Source organism: Tachysurus fulvidraco, chromosome 8, assembly GCF_022655615.1.
Source record: "Tachysurus fulvidraco isolate hzauxx_2018 chromosome 8, HZAU_PFXX_2.0, whole genome shotgun sequence".
Taxonomy (NCBI): Eukaryota; Metazoa; Chordata; class Actinopteri; order Siluriformes; family Bagridae; genus Tachysurus; species Tachysurus fulvidraco.
Genome location: NC_062525.1, coordinates 15,276,918 through 15,300,889, shown reverse-complemented (window position 1 = coordinate 15,300,889; position 23,972 = coordinate 15,276,918). Strand labels below are relative to the sequence as shown.

The window sequence follows — 23,972 nt, the reverse complement described above, 5'->3', positions numbered from 1 at the left end:
CTTTTATTGTTTTTAATTATGTGCTTCAGTGGCATCTTCCTTTGTAAATATTAATTGTTGCGTTCTAAGGATCTTTTGATCTTTGCCGCTCTCTCTTCCAGTTGAGTCGATGATCTGTTGGCCATCCAATTTTTAACACAAACAAGAAATCTAAGAAACCTAAATGCTATAAATAACATAACATTTACCTGTGCCCATGAGGATGTTGACTGGTTTTGTGTAGCTCTTTAGGAAGGTAGTGGGAGAATGGAACACTTGGCTCTGTCAGAAGTGTATAATGGTTTCCACTTCCGGCACAAGAGCCTGTTCCTGTGAGTCTTTCCCTTCACAAATACCCTGCAAAGTGACACTGGAAATATTACACAACCATCTCACTGTTCTTCTCCTCTCCACTACAAAAATGAAGTAAGTGATATGTACTCTGAGACTGACTGACTGAGAGGGCACTTGGTTGAGAGTTTTCTTCCAGTTTGTAACACATTTAAGGGGGTGCTTGTAATGATATATTGGAAATGAGAGAGAAAAACAATGAATAAGTAAGTCATTTTAGGCTGTATGTCAATTCACAGTATGTATAAGCCAAATATAACTCCTGTCACTGCCTTAGTTGCTTTAGAAATCTCACAAGGAATTAAAAAAACCGATCAGTGCTTAACGTACAGGTGTCTTGTATTTGTGTATATTGTATGTAAAGGGGTCTCGTAAATCCAGGAATCTAGTGTCAGGGTTTACAGGCTAGTTGCTAAGCAGTAGAAATCAGAGCCTCAAACAACGAGGACTCATGGAAAGGACTGTAATCCCATGAGCATAGAAAACATAACAGGTGGTACAATCCTTTTTTTCCACAATTAAAATATTCTACAGCTCAGTGTATTAACATGATTCATATGTTTCTATATTTTCCAACCTCTCCCTTTTGGTCCTGTGTAACAAAATGTGTGGGTGTATGTAGACGCATTTGGTGCTTAAAATGCAAAGCTGTTACAATTCTATATGTGGCTTTGGCTGTAAACAGATGGTTATGTACCTTTAGCAGATATGTGCAGTATTTGTAAATCACTGCAAGGCTGTTTTGGAAAAGCAGCTCAATGTGTGCAGCTGCATCCCTCTGACTCACAGTTCTGTTTATCATTCGGCAGCTCCATGAAGGGAACAGTCGAGCCAGCAGGCACTGAGAAAACACCAGTATCCTGCAATCCTTTAGTAGAGAGCTTTAACAATAAGGCGTATATGACAAAATAAGTCAGTGTTAATTGAACATGTGCCTAAATAAATCTTGGAAATAGATAAAAAGGTCCACACTGCTGTCTCATATTTGGAGGGTTCCTCCATTTTACTCAGGGTTTTCAGGATCTGTATGAGCAACTGAGATGTAGACTGGATAAAACTGTAAATGTATGAAGTTACAACCTACACATATATTTAAACCATATTTTAGTGACCACAGACCTTTAGAAAATGGATGATGGTTTTAGGGTACACAAGGATTAACCTAGATAGCTGAATGTTTTGTCTCGTTTTAACTAGCGAGCTAATCTGAATTTCCTTAAACTCAGTCACCAATCTGTGAATAATGTCCATGGGACATTTAGCTAAGTAAACCATGTTTAATATTTAATTTTATTTGAAATTTAATTGCGTTAACATGTGTTGCTTTTTTATTTACAGCTTTGGAAAACAAGGGAATGTTTATGTTTATTATTTAAGGAATTAACTCTCTGCTAATGACCACAGCGGAACAGCAGAGGGAGCCAGAGATCCCCCCACAGGTTCAAATTAAACGTTCATTAAAGGACATTTTAATACATTTTAAATCTGTAACACACTAAAGTGTGAAAAAATACGGTAGAAATGACTAAATACCTCTCTGAAATACCTACTGCAAACATAGTAAAATGTAATAAAGAAGTTTTACTTATGTATTTATGTTTATTTTAAATAGATCTACCTAAATCATCTTTAGTGAAACTGTTTATTTGGAATTGATCATTGTGTTGCTTTTATCAGCAAAGTCTGGCAACCTTGTTGAATGTGCTGTTGTACAATGTGCCAAAGAGCAGGTCTGTACACAAATGAATCATGTATTCATGAGCGCTTGTCAGACATTTTGTTTATTCACAATATATAAATTAGACAGCACAATAAAATGCAGCCCAATGTGGCTCAAAGAAATTGAAGCTGAAAGAGAAATGCACAGCAAAAATACTGCCTTATTCACAAACAATCTATACACTAATACACCTATGTCCTAACGTGAAATACAATTTAAAAGGAAAATTGTTAGGCCTACATTAGGAATAATAAAATTTGTGCCAAAAAATAAATAAATAAGAACAATGCTACATGCAAATTGTAGATTAACCCCCAAATACTGTCACTGGCTTGAAAAAGGTTAAAATGGATGTTTGTTTTTGGCACAAAGTCAAGCAATTTGTTGTCCATGCATTTGGGTTTTATAAGGAGGTTACTATTAGATTGTTGAGAACACAAAACATCAGGCAGATTGTTGGAACATTTCAAACATTATTTCAAGGAAAAATCTGGCAAGCTGCATAATCATTTACGATGTAAACAAAACAAACAAGATGTAAACAGAAGGCCATTTCACTGAGACTAAAAACAGACTTATGCATTTTTCATTCAGTTTGTATTTGTCACTGCAAGAGAGTTCATAGAGGACAAGTTCATAATAAGTAGTGTTACACTGTACAGATATATGCACAGCTTTGCCACTGTTCAGACTGATCAAACAAAATAAGTACCAATTATTAGTGGCATAGTCTCCTCAGCAAATGACAGTACAGCACTAATGCTGAGCAAAGGTTAATTATCTGTTTACAATGTTAATGTGCTGCTGACTAACATGATCAACAACCATCCATTATTATATTCTGTCTGCAAGCTTTTGGTCAGAATTCATCAGTAAAAGGAATAATGAAGAAACAGCTGATGATACACTAGTATCAACAACTGGTAGTGAAAGATTTGTAAAGTGCTCAATTTCTTGTTACATTCTCTTTCTCAGTCAAAAGACTGGAAACTTTTTAAAAATAATTAAACTATCTCTGGATCCTTAATACCTTTAAAGTTGTATAAAATATATATCTTTATGATGAAGTCAACACTCTTTACTCGTATGTCATAAACTTTAACTTGGATTGACTTCTTTGCTTCTCCTTTTGTTTCGTGGAATTTGTGGCACATGGACCGTTTATGAGACCAGGGATTGCAAAGCATATTCTCACCAGGCTAAAGGTGAAGCAATGCGAGGACTCCTGGGGTTTTCTGTGGCACGTGTCTCACTTAGTGCTTTCTGCAACACAGAAAAAAACGATACAGCAAAACTCATCAAAATCACTTGAAATGGCATCACTTTTATTACTTTTCTCATGAATGCATCTTATTTTATGACACAGAACACTGTTTTCTCATTTCCACGAAAGGCTCACCTCAAACTTAGTGATGAATTCTGAAAAGATGCCAAAGAATGCTTCTGTGGTGGTGGCCTTGCTGTCTTCTCCAAAGTAAGAGGCTACCTTGGCAAACTCTTCCATTGCTTTCTGCTGGTGAGAGTCCAGTGTCTGCACAGCTGGATGAGAGTTTTCCAGGAAGCTCTAATGCCAAGTTAAGTGATCAATACACTTAACACTTATTATTCTACATCTGCATCTCTGCAAGCGAATTTTCACTTAATGTTTCTGTTACATAATTTTCTGTTGATTCAGCCTACCCATGGCTGTCTATTCTGTAAAATTAATGGCATTTGATAATTAAGAAAGCGCAAATTAATGTTGCATCACACCACCGAACAGAGTGCCATTATTATCTAACAGTCAAATATTTTCCAATAACGGCTGAGGCTCCTTCAAAAATCAACAATTACACATGATATTTTGGTAACTAACAATACATTCTCTTAATCAATTTGTTGTTAAGTAAAAAAATGTTTTTAAGTAGACTCATAAGCACCTTCTGACCAATTAGATCCAAGATTTCCAAGGCACTGTCTCTCGCACCAATTAACTTCATGTTTTCTGCCAACACATCAGACATCTCTTCTTTGGCCTTCATCTTGACCTCTTACCTGGAAGTTCCATCTCAATCTAGCCTCTCTGACCTTGTCCCCAAAACAGACAACCTGAGCTGTCCCCCTGATATGCTTGTTCCTAATCCTGTCCATCGTCTTCACTCCTAAAGAGAACCTCAACATCCTCGTCTCTGCTACCTCCATCTCTGCCTCATTTCTTTTTCTTACTGCTACAGTCTCTACCCTTACAACATAGTTGGTATCACTACTGTCTTGTACATCTTTCCATTCATTCATTCTTGCTCCACCCAACTCCACCCACTTCACCTCTTTACCACGCTTCCCATTGCACTGGATGGTTGACCCCAAATAAACTCCTGCACCTTCCTGACCTCACTTTTCTACTTCCCTTCCTCTTGTTCAAACACATGTATTCTGTCTTACTATGACTGACTCATTACTCTTCTCTCCAGAGCAGACCTCCACCTTTCCAGGTGTTCCTCCACCTGCTCTGTACTCTCACCACAGATCAAAATGTCATCTGCAAACATCATTGTCCACAGAGATTTCTGTCTGACTTCATCTATCAACCTGTCCATCACCTTAGCAAACAAGAAGGTACTCAAAGCCGAACTTTAATGTAGCCTCACCTACACCTTAAACTCCTCTTTCTGACACCGATGATTCGCATGTTTAAATTTAGCACATTTTACACTGGATGACCTTCCTGACACAACCCTCTCTATTTATCCGGGCTTGGGACCGAAACAGAAGACACCCTTTTGGCTAGATCGCAGCAACTTTAGTATATCAGTACAAATTAAGTAAAAAAATTATAGCCAAGTACAGTACCAGTACTAAGGACTTCAAACTCCACTTTCAAAAACATACAACTGCCTCAAGACAATCTTTAATTCTAGTCTTTATTTTTGTTTTTGTGGGCTATGGATTAGTAGAGGATACACTCATGACTCCTGCAAATCGATCTTCTGCTGTGGCTTGGATCTTTAAACAGGCAGTCCTGATTTCCTGGATGGTGGAGTGGAGATCACTGAGGTCAGCTGTAATGGTCCTCTGATTCACTGGGGGCACAGAGGAAAAGTATTCAGCAAACATGTCCTTGTTTTTCTTTTTACTTTATAACAAGTATAGATGATGGAAGATATAAATAAGTTACATGATCGGCACTTGGCTGATTTTACCTTTGGCAGCCAGTGGCACTGTTATAAGCTCTCCTGCAAAGTTGAGTAGTTCAGGAAAATGTTGGCATAGTGATTTGGCTAGAATATGGAGGAAGGTTGACTTTCCATCAACTGTTTTTGTTGTGCTGAGCTGTGGAAACCCAATGTTTTAGAATTCTTGGAACTTTATTATAAAATTGGCTAGTTAACAAGCTTATATAGTAATATTTTTAATCTCAAACTCATTAATAAACATAATAAAACATCTCTGAAACCAGCTTTTTGATTAATATCTACTGTACCTCAGCAAGGAAATTGATTTTAAAGCCTGTGGGTTTATTTGTCCTGGGTTGGCCATTATTAAGATAGTTTCCCATTGCCAAGACAAACTAAAACAAAACATTATAACAATTATATTTAAAGAAAAGTTTAAGAATAGATCATTGTTTTATGAACTTATTACTGTATTCATGTTTTTTTTTGCCATAAAAGTACATTACCTCTAGGATCTTTGCCAGTTTCTTGCTGTTTTTTAGCTCTAGGGATGCTTTGTAGATGCACTCATAACCAATCCGCATTTCTTCAGTTTTCTCCTGCAGGGTGGTTTTAAACAGGAGACTCCGCAATCTGGTTTTATACTCAGGTACTAGTAACATCTGTGAGAGCCCCACACAAAGTCAAACACATTTATAAACAAATCACATGCCTTCTATTTCTTAATGGAAGATCTTGGAATTGATTTGCAGTAAAATGTGTTATCTGTGCAGCAAAAAACATGTGCACCTGAAGGACAAACTTGTCTGGTTCACTGAGCTTGGCAGGATCCTGGTTATACTGCTGGAACTGTTTAACCTCGTCATCATCTGGGGCATACAGCAACAGCTGCTTAATGTGAGAAGGCTCCAGACGCTCAGTGCTCATAGTCATGAGGATGTGTCTTAACTCTGCTGGAGACAGCTTCAGATGGGCAATGAGGATAGCTGGGGAGAGCAACCAAGGGAGGGAGTGAGCACACTTCACCTCTTACACTCAGCAGCCACTTTATTAGGAACACCCTTTCTCAACTGCATATTAATGCAGTGAATCTTCTGTTGATCCCATTCAAAAGGTGTTCTACTGAGAATCAGTTCTGGTTACTAGTGCCCCTTTTCCACCAAGGAAGTTTGAGTGCTGGTTCAGACCCAGAGTCTAATTTAAAATCAGTTCTTTCTTTTTCGACACCCAAAGCACCGGCTCTGAACCAGGAAAAGTGGTTCTTAAGTAGCACCAAAACATTGCTGGTCTAGACTTAATAACTGCTTGCGTCAGGGCCTGGAGCGGGGTTACTGACCAACAAGACAAAAGAGAACGTCATTAGCACCATTTTTATATTATTTCGAATCAGGATTCGCTGCGTTTGAATGCCAATGTAGGATTGCAAAGCCATGAGCATTAACAGTAAAAAAAAACATCTGCCATTGTTGATGTTGTGTTTGTGTTTGCCACTTCTGTGCTAACATTGCTGTATAATGTTGTATACAATGAAGTAAGACTTGGGCTCTGTGATGGCTCTCTAGCCCATGGAAAGGCAAACCGGTTCTTAGAGGAACCAGAGGAACCAGCACTTTGAACCAGCACTTTGAACCAGCACCCGGTTCTTTCTGGTGGAAAGGGGGCATAGGAGAGAGAGGCCGCTGAACCCCACTGGACTCAAAGACGACTTATAATTGTGACAGGATGCATTTATAATGCTGGATATAGCCACTGTAAGATGGGTAATTTGTGCCCATAAAGTGTTGGACATGGTCAGTAACAATACATTTCCTTCAATTGCTGTTTTGCACAATACATGACAACACCTCATATAACTGCTGCTACTATATTAAGTGTTCATTCCTGTATTTCGGCACATGTACTGTAGAATATACAGTACTGTATCTACTCTGGTCAGCGCTGCTTTTGTGTAATGTCTTTTGTGTAATTGTTTGTTTGCACAGTATTTTGTCTTGCACTGTTTGCACCAGGTTGCACAGATGCACTTTATGTGGCTCGGACTAACTTACATGAGTCCTTAAGCTCTGTGTTGTTCTATGTCACTTTGTCTTTGTTCCTGGTCCTGGAGAAATATTGTCTCATTTCACTATGTACTGTGTCAGATATATATGGTTGAAATGACAATAAAGGATTCGGACTGAATTGACTTGACTGAGGTTGCGTGCATTGATTCACTCTAATGATGGCATATTATTACCATATAATGTTCAATTAGCAGCAGAAGTTAATCTGTGATGCATCATACCTGGCACAGTTTTCCAAGTTTCAGCTGTCTGGTTTTGGTGAGCTTGTGCCAACTGCAGCCTCGGTTTTCTGCTAATGGCTAACAGGAGTGTAAAAGACCTACAGTATGTGGTCTTTTACTGTTGTAGCCCAAACATGTCAAAATTCAATGTGTTGCGTTCTCCTCTGAACTCTCTTTCCTGTTTCTGCCAGTAGAGCGCTGCCAATCATTGGATTTTTTTTTTTTAGCAATATAAATAGAGTCAGTGTGTGAAAAATCTCAGGAGACCATCATCACTTCATCCGTTATGTACTAATAATCTTAACAGTTCAATATTTTATATCCAGATAATGTTTTAGTTGATATTTTAAACGTATTGCAGTAACGATCAGGGTTTCCGTGACTGCACATTGAGACTAGGTATATTTTACAACTGAGAGTAGGTATATGTTATTTCTTTACACATCATTTGTAACTGCAATACACCCTCAAGTATTTTATATTGTTTTTTCAGCTATTTCAGTCTTCAGTGCAACCTGGATAATTCCTCTATGAAGCAATAACCGTTATACTCACAAGCATTATAGGCCTTTTTATGAGAGAGAATCTCGACCACGTCTTTCTTTTTAAAGCTTTCAGGTAGAATGGTGGGCTCTGGAAGAGAAACTGACATATTTAATTACATTGTAAGGATCCGTTCTTCTGGAGCCAGCAGTGGAAACAATAAATGGAACATCATGAGAATAAAGCACGATAATGTAATGCCAGTGAGAGGGGAGGACACTGTGAATGGACAGACTGTAAGTGATCCATGAGTAATGGTATACGTGATGAGCTGAAAAAGCACAAACATAGACAACACACATGAGGTATGTACATCACAATATGTAATCAATAGCTATGGTAAATGTTTCTTGATGGTGGTACTTTTACTTGAATATTTGTACATGACTCCAAACTTACTGGAACCTGTTTGTGTGCCAAAGTGCAGCTCCAGATTGAGGTATTTCACCATGTCGCTCAATTTACCATAGTCAGGGTCTTCTCCAAGCTGGCAAACAAGCAGAAATGAAAAATTAACAGACAGACCCTCGTGCTTGGATTGCACTGTGCTTAAAGTATAACTAACTAACCTGTCCCCAGATAGTGCCCTCAGAATTCTCCACCTGCTCCCAGCGGAGTCTTTTCACACTCATGTGGTTAGAATCTGATGCCTGAGGGCTTGGTTTTGGCAGTGGTGGAGGTTCACAGGGTGGGGGTAGTGGAGGTGGGGGTGGTGGTATTACCTTTGAGATGGTACTCTCATAGGTCTTATGGGTAGACTGTGGTGAATCTCTCTTTGCTTTGGGCTGCATGGCCGAGCTCTGTTGGCTCTGGTAGATGGACTGGGTGCGATGCTTCAGTGGGGGATGTGCAGATGTATGAGCAGGCTGAGATGATGTGTGTGGAGGCTGTGGGGATGTGTGAGAAGGCTTTTGGGATGTGTGAGAAGGTTGTGGGGTTGTGTAAGAAGGCTTTTGGGATGTGTGAGAAGGTTGTGGGGTTGTGTAAGAAGGCTTTTGGGATGTGTGAGAAGGTTGTGGGGTTGTGTAAGAAGGCTTTTGGGATGTGTGAGGAGGTTGTGGGGTTGTGTGACGGGATGAATGCAGGATGGGGTGGGCTTTGGGTTGGTGAAGTTGTTGCCTGGCAGGCACAGAAGCCTGAGATACAGGCTTTCGGGTTTGTGTGTGATGGAACCTTGTCTCCTGGCTTGTTGGCAGCACTTGGTGAAGAGATGGACGATTTGAAAGGATGAACCGAGGAGGGGGTGGTGGAGGGGGTATGATGGGATGGTTCTGGAAGGCTGGAGGAGGTTGAGGCATGTGTTGTGGGGTAAGGCAGATGGAGGAGGCTGTGTCAGTGAATTGAATGGGTGGGGGTGGGGGCGGTGGGCTCCGTGGAGGGGGTGGGATTTGCTCTGATTCAGACGAGTAGGTTAACGAGCTTGAATCCTCACTGCTGTGGTCCTCACTGCTTGCACTGCTTGCTTGACGAGACAGTATGTTGTCCTGCTCTTCCTGGAAACTCATCTGTGAAAGACACCACACACACACTAGTCATATTGCTGTGTATGTATATACAGTATATATACACACACACACACACACATTAGTCAAGTACAACACACACCTCTTCATAGTCATTCTCGTCACTCAGAAAGTTATCCACAATGGTGACACGGTGGCCGAGCTGTTCACTCAGGGCATCCAGGAATTTGTCTGTGTCTCGGCTGCGTGGGGGTCTGGAGAAAGTGAAAAGTTTTCTCCGACGTGGCTGAGGGCTCGGGGCCTCATCTGAGTGTTGAGGGGAGGTAGGGGAGCTATCAAGGCTGACATAGGGATTAGAGTCCATGCTTCCAGGAGAAGGGATGTTTTGCTGGTAGTGGTCATACTCAGGGCTGGTACAGGGCTCCTTCCAAGTCAGAGACAGGCCTGACTTACGATTCCCTGAAAGGAGCAAGATGTTTTTATTTAATAGGATGATGAATAAAATGCTATATGCACATGCATCTCGATGACAATCTACACATTCACTTATATGTTTTATTGCAGTCATGTTTGTATCATACTTCACCTCATCAAGCCCCAGTTAACTGTTTCATTTCCGAGACACTGGGTGGTATTATGGGTATACCTTTTTTAGCATGTGTGAAGGAGTGAGTGAGTGCATGGCTGTCAGCATGGCTCATGCCCTCATTCCCAGGTGATGGGTTACTCTGCAGAGGCTTGCTGTTCTTCGGCGTGTACGCACTCTCCAGCTCTGTGTACACTCCTGATATCTACAGGTTTTTATGTGGTTAGATGACAATGGCATGACTGAGTAAAAGCAATTGAAAATGCAAGAGGTACTTGGCAAGTGCTGAATGGTACCCACGTGGTTCAAATCTGGGGACTCTGGAAAGGAGGTCCCATCGCCACATTGTCTTTCTCCAGGGGTTGCAGGCTCAGTGAATGTCCCTGAGGAGAAATAGCACTGTCCAGCACAAAGTACCCCAAAGCAAGCTTACTGAACCCCAATGAAAACCAAGGCACAAACAGCAATTGTTTGTAATTCACCTTAGTGGTAAGATTGTTGGGCTGAGCAAAAAGCTACTTGCAAAACTCAACAAACAGCAGCAATCTTATTGAACCATAAACATTAGACCTGATATGGCTAGTTGTTTAAGGCTCCATAAGAGCGAAGAAATGATTCTACAACGTGATGCAAAAATGGAGGTGGAGAAGTCGTAGCTAATATGAACTAATGTAATATGATCTACATTTTTACAGAAGCCTCCATACTGATAGTTAAAACGTACCCATTCCTAGATGAGTGCCAATGATGCAATCATCTGAGCTTCTTTCTCTGACACTGTTTCTGTGGGATGTTCCACTCACCCTCATGGAACTGCTCCGTCTATGATTTTCTGTGCCCACTTCAGGCTCTGACAGCACACACACACACACACACCAAAAAGGGATTAAATATGCAGTGTAAACACTGAAAATAAATGCAAAATGCCTGAAATACATTGTCTAACATTATACAAGCAAATAAATTCATGCCTATTGCTCAGCACAGCCTACACAAGGGTCTTCAAATGCACACCTGCTCCTTTGAAGCCCAGGAAGCGGGAGATCTTGCTCTTACAGCGCTCCTGCTCCTCACAGGTCAAAAGCTGATAGATAAACTGCCAGATCAGCTGCTTTGCAGGAGTGTCCAGCACAGGAAAAACATCCACAATGAGCGTGTCCACATTCCTGGATTCCACACAGACAAGGTAGACATTTCAGTGACAGTAAAGCAGCACTCCCTGTATGTTGTCCCAGTGTAATGGCAAGTCTCTTATAGAAAATCCAAAAAACCCACGCAGAATGTTCTGTATGCATCTATTTGTGCCAGGAGTTGGAGCTATTTTTAATGCTTTGTACATTGATTTCACCACTGTGAGGCAGAAGAAATGTTCCAGACCATGAGAACACTGTGCTTTGACATTTGTGCTGAAAAGCATGATACTCTCTGTGACTATTAATTAGTTGTCTTCAGACGTTTAAATAAGTCGCTGTCAACATTTGTTGTGGATTTACACAATAATTAATTAAAACGTTTGTCTCCCTCCAGGATGTACAACCACATTTTGTCATATCTAAATAGTCTAAATAGTTTCCTACATACCGATGTATCGATATTATTAAAAGCAGAAAAGATGATAATAATAGGAGAACTGTCTAAATCTGTGCTCTATTGCATTTGATGTATGACAGCAGGAGACAGGAGACAGTAACCTGTGCTGAAAGAAGGTCTCGAGAGCCTTGCAGATGGTGTATCTTTCTTGCGTGGTGAGGAGGTGTTCGAGCTGCTGACTGAAGGTGCGACCGTGCACACGAATGCTAGGAGGAAGGATCTCTGCTACCCACTGCAGGGAGCTGAGGGCAGGGGACTGAGTGCAAGGAACTGAGGGAGTCTCTTCGGTTTCAGAGTCTGATGGAGAATACAGCACCGGCCCTTCCTCCACCACCAGAGTGGGATTGGCACCACTGCCCTGCAGCATTGACACCACCTTCTCATGGGAGCAATTTCTAAACAAACAGCAATTATTTGAAAGGATTTAGGGAATTATTTATGATCTTAGTATAATTGAACATTATTATTATAATTACTATTATTAACCCCTTAATCTCCTTTAAATTTCCGAAGCATAACATTTATATGCAAAAACAATATGGAGAACAAGTGGTGTTGACAAGGTTAAGACAAGGTAAATCTTACTGTATTTGTTTTAATCAGCAGCATGACCAAATTCTTATATTCTATAGTCTAAGAAACAAGCAATTTTTTTTTTTTTTTTTTACAGCTCAGAGATTCATTCTCTTGTTCTGAAAAATACTGTATGTGTAATTGATATTTTGTGAGTCTTAAACCACATCTGGAGATTACCTCATATCCAGGCCATTGAGAAACAGGATGCGATCTCCTGGTTTAAGGCCACATTCCTCAGCAGGGCTATCTGGAGTAAGTGAAGAGACAGGTTAGTAATAATGCATATATTCCTACTATTGTTGTTGTATGATATTAGAAGTTAATTTACTGCAATTAGTACTAAAAATATTTGGGTTTGAGGTCAAAAGAAGAATATGAAACATTAGATCATCATTACAGCTTTTATGTTCTAATATGGTTTGTTGATTGACTTGGACAGTCTAAAACATTTCACTTTTTTTGCCCCTAATGAAGATAATTATTGTGTTAAGTGCATTTTTGGGTCATTGTCATTCTGTGTTTTGAAATTCCCAATTAAAGTGAATGCATTTCTGTATAAATAGGCAGATCGGATCTCAAAATGGCTTGCTTTTCACCCATAGACAGCTCTCTGGTCTTCAAGTTGGTTTATCCTGGTTAACAACTGTAGTTTTCATGGGTGAAACACAGGGCACAAACGGAGTCTTCAATTCAGTTCAATTCAAGTTTATTTGTATAGCGCTTTTTACAATAGACATTGTCTCAAAGCAGCTTTACAGAACATAAACATAGAGAAGAAACACCTGTCAGTTACATGTTCCAGTATTTCTGATCGCCTCAAAATAGGTGGGATCAAGCATAAGGTGCCATGTTTTAAGTTGTTTAAACACATCTAGATCTATTGTCTCATATTTTTGCATACAGAACTTGATCTCAAATTAGACGTCTTTACTGGGAAAACAAAAGTATTGCCCTTGCCATTTTAATGTGTCTTGAGGGGACTGTATGAGTTACACTTACTAACATTTCTACTTACAGATACACAAAGAACATATACTCAGTTTGGTGCTTAGGAGAGTTTGAAATCAGTTTGTTCATCACGATACTGGACGCCTACAATATTTCCATAAGCAGCCCCACGTGGCTCGGCTGAGTCAGTTCTAACTAGGTTCTAACCAAGCCTGTAGTGGGCGAATATCGTCATGCAGACACTCACACATTCACCTCCCACTCTCCAGCCCCTCACACATTAATCCAGACTGTCATACACAATGTAGACCTGCCCAACTCTAATCACAATCACAACAACATCACAAAACCTTAACTGTTTACTTGAGTACACCGATGAGCAATTCTGTTTAATGCAAGAATCTATTCATATTCTTCTCATGACCTCTGATTTATTTTATATTAGTTGTCAGAAATAGGTACAATGTGGTACTAAGTCTACCTGGAATGACCGAGTCAATCCACACAGGAGCATGGCCTCTGAGTGTGAACCCAAAACTCTTCTTTCCTCTGTAAACACGGATGGTCCTGTAGGGGAAAAAAACAACAGTAGGTAAACTATATAATTGGAAATGACAACCCTTTAGATGCTGCAAAAGATATATAAATATAATGTGTTCAGGCATATTACTAATTCTAATCAGTGATTCCACACACATACAGTAGTAAGCAATAACATGGATAGAAGAGAAACAAATTGAAGTGTGGGAGTATCTCCTGCTCTCTTCAGCACTCTCTCTCTCTCTCTCTCTCTCTCTTTCTCTGTCTCACCTCATTCGTTCTCTGTTTCTCTCTCATGCCTTACCCCCTCTCTCTCTCTCTCTCTCTCTCTCTCTCTCTCTCTGTCTCTCTCTCTCTGTCTCTCTCTCTCTATCTCTCTCTCTCTATCTCTGTCTCTCTCACACACACACTTATTTTTTATTCTATTCAATTTTTTTATAGTACTGTAACAGTGGAGTTCAAAAATCTGAGCACATTTTTTTCAAATTTAATACAACAGGTTTCATTACAAAGTATATTACCAATAACTCTAATGATATGTAGAATCTTTGAAATTTATTAATATTTGGTTTGTTTTGCATTAATAACAGTACGCACCAAGAGGATCAGAGGCCAGTGGTCAGATATAATACTAATTCTAATCAGATTATAATGTTTGTGCATTTTGGCTTATCTTCAAAATCTAAAGATATCTACAACATCTCTAAAAAGATAAGCAATGGATATTACATTTTCACACCTACAGCAACAAACAGCTCTAATCCAGGTTCTATTTTTGGATTCTGCACACACAGTAAGCAATAACATGAATAGAAGAGAAACAACACTGCATTTACACAGCATAGAGAACATAAACCAAGAGCGTTTCACGTTTCAATACAGAAGAGTGCCCTGATTTTTCTGCTTCTCACTGAGAACATTTGACATTTGAACATCGAAGCGCATGCTGGTGGTTGCTGTGGCAACTCCTCGAAAAGATACTGAAGATGTTGAGCGAAGCTGGAGGTGAACAGGCAGAAAAATACCATACCATTTACACTAAGTGAACTCATCCAGCTAAATGAAGGCAATAATTCCTGATTAAGAGGACATTATTACATAAATTACAAGCAGAAAACAAGAAATATCGCCTGCAATTTCGTGTTGTCTTTTGAATTTTGTAATGCCAGTGAATCGTATCTGATCTATAGAATTTCTATTCTATACATTTCTATTGAAATGTATATAAAATGTATAAAATATATTAAAAAGTGATAAAAATATTTTAGTCTTGATGAATTAACAAGATCAAATCAAGGTGATTTTAGTCGGCATATAATGAACTGCTAAAAAAGTCTTATATTATTGTCTGATTTCAATCTATGTAAAATGAAATCTGTTAATAAGAGAATCACAAAGATAATAAGTGATAGTAAACGCTGCAATCTAAAGGTCAGTTATTTATCTAATATCGTATCTTTTATCACAAATGTCACAGGATAAAGGGTTCTCTGTATGGTTCTGCAGTGCCACAGAGGCATTATAATGGAAATTTATGGCCATCATGTGATGAGGTACATAGTGTACTGTATGTATGTCCTCTTTAATTGTAGGAAGAGATACTTGCCGTTTTTTGAGATGAATAGGTGCAGATTTTAGTATTGTAGAGCAATAAAAGGGTACACTAGAATTCTAAACAATGTGGAATATGCGCACATGCACCACATGTTCTGTGTGTGTGCGCATGTGGGTGTGTCTGTGTTCCTGTGTGCATGTGAATTGAAATTTCTCTCTCTCTCTCTCTCTCTCCTCTCTCTCTGTCTCTCTCTGTCTCTCTCTCTCTCTCTCTCTCTCTCTCTCTCTCTCTATATATATATATATATATATATATATATATATATATACACGTGTGTGTGTGTGTGTGTGTGTGTGTGTGTGTGTGTGTGTGTGTGTGTGTGTGTGTGTGTGTGTGAGTAAATTAAAAATATATTACACTATAAACTTCATTTAGTAGTGGATACCTACATCAAAGCAGTAAGCAATGGATGTGAAGTCCTGAAATAAGCATATGCCAATGATGCTGTTCCCACCCACCCACACACACACTCCTACACATGACGCAAGTTCCAACATTCCACAGACTGTGAAGTGTCAACATTCATGTTTTTTGTTTTTTTTTAATGAAAAGACATCCTCATACAGATTTGTCTTTATTTCACCATACTTTTATATTCACAGAGAACACTTGTTGTTTTAGGAAGAGCGGTGCAAAGGCACAGCACAAACTGTACAGGTTGGTGTCATATGCAGTACCTGGTTTAGTGTATCATGTACGGTGATATACACAGAAGCATTTTCTTATAAATTAACTCTGTTGTGACTCTACCCAGGATGTACAGAGAGTCAAAACCAGGATTGAACCACAGTACAGAGTAATTCAGCAATAAATTTAAGAGGATGAAAATAGGTTATAGTATGTGATGTATGTTTATATTTATATATATACCTCTGATTTCCTCCAGTGGGGGGCATACTGGAGATGCCTGCTGTGCTCTTCTTGTGCCCACGTTCATGGTTCTCTCCGGTATCTCTTGGAACTGAGCTGGCCCTTTTGGAGCCATGCGGCCGATCGTGATGCTCCTGGCTGCGGCTGCGGCGCAGTCGGTTCTGGCCTGGCTCGCTCACACTCTTACTGCGGCACACACGATTGAGAAGACTTTGGGAGACGGCTTCATCAAACCGCTGCCGGTGCTTCTTGGGGATGAAGATTCTAGCAAACATAGTAACAGCAAGGCAGAGGAAGGGAAAGGGAAGGTAAAAATCAGCTATCAACAGCCATTAAGTTTAGCTTTCAGCCCAGTTCTGACAGCTCTGTGCTCCAGCCAAAGACGTCAGTCGTGTTCAAGCAAAAGCTTACAACAGATTCCTTTCTCTTTGATCAAACAAGAATAGCTGGAAAAATCTTCCTGTTTAAAAATCCATTACAGCAGTACAGAGTGTTCTTCCTTGCTGCAGATGATGACAGCCTTTTAAATGAGGAAAGAAGTCTGGTTTCCTGCTGACAAGCTCCCACTACAGCATATACGCAGCATATAGCAAATTGAAAAGTGTGGGAGTATCTCCTGCTCTCTTCAGCGCTCTCTATCTCTCTCTCTCTCTCTCTGTCTTGCCTCATTCGTTCTCTGTTTCTCTCTCCCGCCTTACCCTCTCTCGTGTGCGCTCTCTCTCTCTCTCTCTCTCTCTCTCTCTCTCTCTCTCTCTCTCACTCTCTCTCACACACACACACACACACACACACACACACACACACACACATTTATTTTTTATTTTATTTAATTAATATTTTTTAATAGTACTGTAGCCTACAGTGGAGACCAAAAATCCGAGCACATTTTTTTAAAATTTAACACAACAGGTTTCATTACAAAGTATATTACTAATAACAATTCGAATGATATGTAGAATCTTTGAGATAATTAATATTTGGTTTGTTTTGTATTAATGACCGTAAGCACTTAAGAGGATTTGTGCAAAATCCTCTCATCCATTTTAGATGTTGCAAATATGTTGGTGAGTAACCTGAACACATGCTTCAATTAAAGAGATTTCTTATGAGGAAAATCTGAACAAAAATTATGTTGTTTGCAAAATCTTAAAAAAAAATATTTCAAAATTATAAAACCTTGTTTTACTATTCAGAATTGGAAAGAAATAATATATATATATATATATATGAGAAGCATAATCAAATATGGATTGTGGAGGAATGCAAAAATGCTAGATTGCAAAAATGCAAAATGTTCAAAGCCACTTCTTCATGAACCATTTATTACAAACTGGAAATTACAAAAATTAAAAAAATAAAAAAAAAATTAAAAATTAAAAAAAATTATTACAAAATGTAATATATAATTACGTTATATATGCAGAGCATTAGGAGATATTTCTGGAAAACACAAATATTGCAACAACAAATTAATGTGGCAAAATTTTGTGGTTCACTAGATGTTAATTATATAATTGTTTTTTTTTTTTATGCACTATGAATGAAGTCAGTAGCAGCAGGTTTGTCTATTACATACCACATCAGATTCTTTATTTCTTCTTAATCCAAAAAAGCCAAATTGGTTTCAAACAGAAAGAGAGCTTTACATTTACGGCATTTAGCAGAAACCCTTATTCAGAGTTACTTACAACTGAGGGTTAAGGGCCTTGCTCAGGGACCCAGCAGTGGTGGACCTGGGGTTTGAACACATGAACTTCCAATAAGTAGTCCAACGCCTTAACCACTGAGCTACCACATGCTTTTGCATTGTTAACCAAGCTGTAGATCCAGTCTACACAAGTATATATGTGCATTATGAACTTGAGCTCTCAATTATATTTGAATATTAATATCTCAAAAATTATAATCCAACTGCCTCAGTACACAACTCCAGCTGCATATTATGCAATCAGGTTACTCGTTGGCATCTCAGAACATTTCAAGAAGAAGACTTGCATGTTTAAAAAAAAAAAAGTTAATTAAATACTTATTATTAGATACTTATTGTTTACTGGATTTATTTACATGATGTGTGCAGCAGCAAGATTCATATTCAGGTTGTTTTTAACTGAATGAAATGAAAAAATGCAGCAAGGCACTATGGTGACAGAGGAGAAGGCAGCTGAATAGTCATTGTGTGATCAGAAATCAGCAAGAAGCTGTCAAAAGAGTACACCCACTTCATAATGAGCTGCAATGGCATAATACGGAATAATGAGAAGAAAAGGGAGAATATGAAATGTCTGGAGGCTTGCAGATTAACATATTTTAATATTCTGCCTGTATAAACACTGTCACTTTGGCTAGAGCCACCATGACAACCTGGAAAACAAAATTCTTCCATCATTATCTACTGTAAAGTGAATATTAGTAAACAATGCTGGGTAGCATCCCATTAGTCCATCACAAACTGTGCTATTAGTCATAGTGTTAAAACACTGACCCAGTAGGTTAGAAATGGGGATCAAATTCTTTCTTAGAGTATATACTATGTTTTACACCAAATATCAGCTGTATGTATAATATCATGACTATTTGAGTTATATGAGTCTATAAAACACACAACAGTAACAAACAGTATAAAACACACATCTGGGGCTCAGATGGAGAAGATCACTATTCAGCAAGGATACAAACAACAGATTTATGGGTGGGGTACAAAAATAGTAGTGATATTTAAATACACATGTGATTTATCGGCCAGCTGATTCTACTGCACAGTCACATCCAGCATTTGTGATATTCTCTGTCACACTTCTCAGTAGACACATCTATATGGGGCATGTATACTAAGAAGTTCCAGGCATAGAATATAGCATGTACATCAGGGTTGACTGCACTAGCTTTTGTAGAGTCTCAATACAAGTGGTAGTAGCCCCTGAACTGCAGAACAGATGCTGATGTAAAAAAAATCACTCTAAAGCCTCAAACACAAAATAATTACAACAAAAACCAACATACAAATGGAAGAACAGATGTTATGAAGCATTCTGGTCCTGGATGAGCAATTTCCTCAAAAGGTTTCGCTTTACCACTTGTTCTCTGACTCTTGTTCTGAAGAACCAGTTTTTTTTTCTTTGCTTGCCAAGCAGACAGATTGTGCTGGGGCACAGAGCTGTGTCAGCACTGGATCAGCTATGGTGATGCACATGCCATATCATGACACTGAACTAGTGGCTTGCTTGCAGAAGAATGACTTATGGACATGCTCACATTACACGTAGCAAAGATAGTGAATAATCCTGAGTAAAGAGTAGAAGATGGAATCCAACTAAAAAGCTTTATGTAGTCAGACTAACTAGGCTTAAATTCCCTAATCGACCCCAAAGACTTTACACAAACTCTACAGGTTCTCTTGCAAGTTGTTACCAGATTCTGCACACCAAAATATGAAAATTATGAGTTACATCCTGTTTAAATGGACATTATCCTGATTGTCAAGTGAACGAAACCAAAACTGGGGCCCTCTAGGGGGCACCTGACAGTGCAAACATGCTAAAAGTGTTTCAGGTCAGAGAAGCACTGAAATAAAGGTTAAAAACTAGAACACAGTATAACTGTCTCATAGAGTTCTCATGCCTACCTGACATTAGAAATGAGTTGTTGCTGCTCCTCAGTGGTCAGAATATCAGGAAGAACAGAAGCCAGCCAGTCCACTTTCCTCTCAGCAGCAAACTGCTTTAGCACAGCAAACAGCTTCTCTTTCACCTCAGGCTCATTCCCCAACACCTCATCAATCTGAGGCACAATTTCATAAATCCATGGTCATGAATGTCATGGCCTTGATTTATCACAAGAAATTTCAAACATATGTGAACTTTTTCTGTGCTTAAGGAACAGATCAATTTTATATGTGATCTCACCCTTTTATTGAACTCTAAGGCTTTATGTTTGCGGTCCAGCCGCGTGCCTTCATTGCCTTTCTGCCACTCGTCTATGCTGCTGCTACGCTTCTGCCGGCCCATGCAGAGCACTCCGAGGCGCAGCGTGCGACCCTGTGATGCCTTTATTAAGGCCGCAGCCATCTCGTGATGCTTCACAGGGATTCCATTCACTTCCATGACATAATCACCGGCCCGCAGACCGCTGCGCCCAGCAGGGGAGCAGGGAGAGCAGTCCTCCACAAGCAGGGGGCAGTCTCCCACAATTGTAAAGCCAAAACGGCCATCAGGGCCTGGGGTAATATCCATCTGCACAGGCAAAGATAAATCTGTGACATTAATGTATCTTTGACATTTGAATTAGCTAGAAGATTGATTTATTATAAAGGAAGTAAGAAATAAAGTTAAAAATGAAAGGTAAGTAATCATCAGAACATCTTAGACCTATACATGAATAGAGTGTGATGTATATGTTATGTGTCTAGGGGCAAGGTAAAACATGCGCAATACAGAAGCTTAGAGTGCAAGAGGTCTTGCAAGTGTGAGATCGCATGCTATTGTAATGGGAAAGAAAAAATAAAATAGATAAAAATTGAGGTTTTAGTGCAGACCATCGCTTTAACTAAATAGGACAGAAATTACTATAATTAAAGGTTGAAAATATTTTGAGAACTTGGCTGGAAACTCAGTCAAAATGAAATGGGAGCACATAGAATTAAAAAGATGTTAACCATGAAGGCATACTGTAGCTTCAGACATGGTCCTCCCAAGAGTTATTTCACAAACCTGCTGTATTCTGGAGACCACACCAATGCTGGGTGGGATGTTCTTTTGGGCCTGTGCCAAGGCGATGACAGCCTGAGCTCCCAGATTGGACACATCTTGCCCTTCAATCTCCAACACCTGGTCTCCAGGCTGCAGGCCAGATAAGTGAGCACTGCTACCCTCCTCCACTGTAAGAATATAGCTGGGCCCATTGCCCCCAAGCTGAAAGCCGAAATCCTCTGGCCAGCCTTGATTAGATGCTGGCATGGTCAGAACTGTAAGAGAGGAAGGAGACCTTTATGTGATGATGGCATGACTGGAACTGCAACAAAGTTTTAATAAACCCCAAACCTGTTCACGAATCAGGCAAGCTAGTTTCTCTGCAGGATGATTGACAATTTGACAAGCAGCCATGTAAGGAGGCCAGATTGCTCTGTAAATGACAATACCCACATATTCAGCCAAAGCAGTGGCACTGAGATAGAAGAATATGATGCAAGCTCACAGCCAGCAAGTCTCAGCTGACTCCTCAAACCTTCTGCCGTCATTGACCTCATTGAGAATATACAGCTGATGAATATAAATTCAACTGTGCTCAGAGGACAGACCATTGCACAACCATTTTTTCTCAGCTGCATGCCATAACCATGTTCAGCATGGTGCTTATTTTAAAATGTATGTAAGAGAGACATTCATGCTACAAGAAGAGAATAGAGATATTATAATATAAAAATGTTATATGTAGAACAAAATCTTAACACCGTTTACCAGCTGGGGGCAGACCAAGGAATTTCTGATTCTGCTCTGATCTTATAAGATGCTTTACATTTTAACATTGTTATATAGTCTTATATGTTTTATAATCACATTCTGCTGCCCCACAAGCTATTTAAAACACTAAGATAGACTTACAGAAATCTTTAGGTGGATAGCGTTGTCCAGACTTTTGGTTTTGGCGTAAGGAGTACCTCCCTTTCTTATTTTGCAGGAATCTCTTCATTTTGCCCGAGTCAACGAGTGTCGATGGTCATAAGAAAATTAATTATCCAGTGTGCTTCTCCCAGCTCGGTGATTTCTAATGCAGTCAACACATCCTTTAGTCAAACATTAGCAGACAAGGAGCAAAACCTTCCCATGCCCTCCATCATCAAAGTCAACCACGCAGAGTTTTGACACACTAAAAGGTAAGAAGCACACAGTGCCGAAATCCTTTCCACCGTCACATTGACTCTGCATCTCTGGCAAGTCTGTCTAGTCTTGCCTGCAGAGCCAACACTGTGAAACTGGGACAGTGTAGCACAGATCCTTAATAATTCTCTCTCCAAAAAGGGTAAAGTGAGGCCCCATTTTGCTATAAATATCTTCCTACCATACTCTGACAGCTAGTGCCCTCTCCAAGGGATGGAAAGTGGCCCAGTATCAGCATGGGGATGTAGCAGTACGGTGGAGGCTAATTAGAATGTCTGTGAGAGGATCACAGTCACACCAGTGCAATTAAATCCCTTGCTCTGGATTAGGCAGATTAAATGATACACACCAAGATCCCCCAACCACATGACAGAAACCTACTCGGACAGTGTATCCTGGGGAAAGACGTGAAGGGAGATTTAGTTCCTCAGAAAGCTTGCCAGCAAATACGGATTCAGTGACTACTTATTCCACAGGCAGAACACAGGTGCAAATTGGTGTGCTACTCAATATCTCCCCCATAATCCAACTTATTTAGTTAACATAGTTAAACATCCCATTTTTATTACATCTAATTAATACAGTGTTTCAAAGGGCCAGCTACAAAGGCAAGTTACTCAGGGTTAACTGAATTATTTAGCACCGGTGCCAAACAGACACTCTTCTTCAATCAATGTCTCATCTTACCAGCTCAAATGCTCTGGAGAATAAAGCAGTGAAACAGTTTGGTATTTCAAAGAAAGTGAAAACAATTCCTTGACTGTGCACCTTGGTCAGTACTAACTTCAAATGGTCATTAGCTCCAGTCCTGAAGGGACAGTGTGCAGTGCAGTTTGGTGATTTGCCCATTACAAAAACACTCGATTTACCAATTAATTACCAGTTAAGTAGATGCTTTATTGGTGGAAATTCGCCACTGTGTTGGACATCAGGACTGGATTCAGTGACCCCTGTTTTAAGGGAATTTATCCAATTTAAAAAATTGCACTGAAATACAATAACCCTTTTCCTTAACAGAGTTCTATAAATTAAAAATACTATTGCTAAGAATCTTAGGCTACAAATACATGTTGAGTAGGGAATGAACACTCAAAGTGAAACACAGTGAAAAACTAAACAGTTCAGTTATAGTTCTACATGAATGCAGTGTTAGCCTACCCCAACAGACTGTTCTCAAGTTCAAGTTCAAGTTTTGCTTTATACTCAAATCTTCCACATGTACAGTACATACATACAGAGAATTGAAATTGCGTTACTCTCAGTCCCCAGGTGCATAAAAGTGTATACAAATGTTCTCCTTCAGTGTATAGGAAATAGCTGGCAGCCTAAAAGACACAGATAAATATGCTTACATACCTTTTTACAACTGCTGTATCTTGCTGGACATTAAGTCCTTGAAGTTTTTTTTCTGTGCGACCAGGTCCTGAAGGCATCACCTGTGTTGTGGTGTAACCTGAGAAGTGTTTGCAGCTCCAGCCAGGTTTCAACCACAGCAACCTGAGCCATATAGTCCATGTAGAGCTGGACAAAAAAAGGGGACAAACCATCTAAACAATAAAGCAGTCTTTTTTGATGACTGTAAAATCAGTAGAATAAAAATATCTACAGCACTTACATTAGTGAGGATGGATTGTGTAATGAAATACATTTTATTGTTCATAGTTTACAAGTTTTATATATATGTGTTGTTGATTTGAATTCAATTGTTTTTGTCAAGGCTGGAGAGATGCCTTCCCCAGAGACCAGCAGCAGATCTCCTTGCATCAGCTTATGACTGGTAAATGAAAACCACTTTGTGCTGAGTGTTTTGATATGTCACATGTCCATGTTGTGCAAATTTTTGATTTCGCTTGTTTTGGGGGCGGGGCTACACGTGACGTCA

The 23,972-nt window shown here is 39.5% G+C and overlaps 1 protein-coding gene across 6 annotated transcripts; it reads right to left on the bottom strand.

Moving 5' to 3' along the window:
• Positions 1-2,093: 2,093 nt before the first annotated feature.
• grid2ipb (glutamate receptor, ionotropic, delta 2 (Grid2) interacting protein, b) lies at positions 2,094-23,611 on the bottom strand. 6 transcript variants are annotated; one of them, XM_047816972.1, is made up of 24 exons: positions 21,815-22,168; positions 20,924-21,177; positions 20,120-20,446; positions 19,840-19,994; positions 16,218-16,481; positions 13,674-13,759; positions 12,422-12,491; positions 11,770-12,063; positions 11,093-11,244; positions 10,803-10,928; positions 10,379-10,461; positions 10,139-10,283; positions 9,635-9,951; positions 9,074-9,534; positions 8,599-9,031; positions 8,429-8,516; positions 8,042-8,131; positions 5,992-6,188; positions 5,709-5,864; positions 5,511-5,597; positions 5,230-5,359; positions 4,991-5,109; positions 3,450-3,614; positions 2,094-3,313 (listed from the first exon to the last, which is right to left on the bottom strand). In XM_047816972.1, the coding sequence occupies exons 1-24, from the start codon at positions 21,900-21,902 to the stop codon at positions 3,242-3,244; spliced, it is 4,359 nt and encodes a 1,452-aa protein (XP_047672928.1). In that variant the 5' UTR covers positions 21,903-22,168; the 3' UTR covers positions 2,094-3,241. The 6 variants fall into 6 exon arrangements, with proteins under 6 accessions (XP_047672928.1, XP_026993325.2, XP_047672927.1 ...); XM_027137524.2 differs by lacking the exon at positions 21,815-22,168 and adding an exon at positions 23,447-23,611 and having other exon boundaries at positions 8,599-9,534; XM_047816971.1 differs by having other exon boundaries at positions 8,599-9,534; positions 21,815-22,167.
• Between the last annotated feature and the right edge of the window lie 361 nt (positions 23,612-23,972).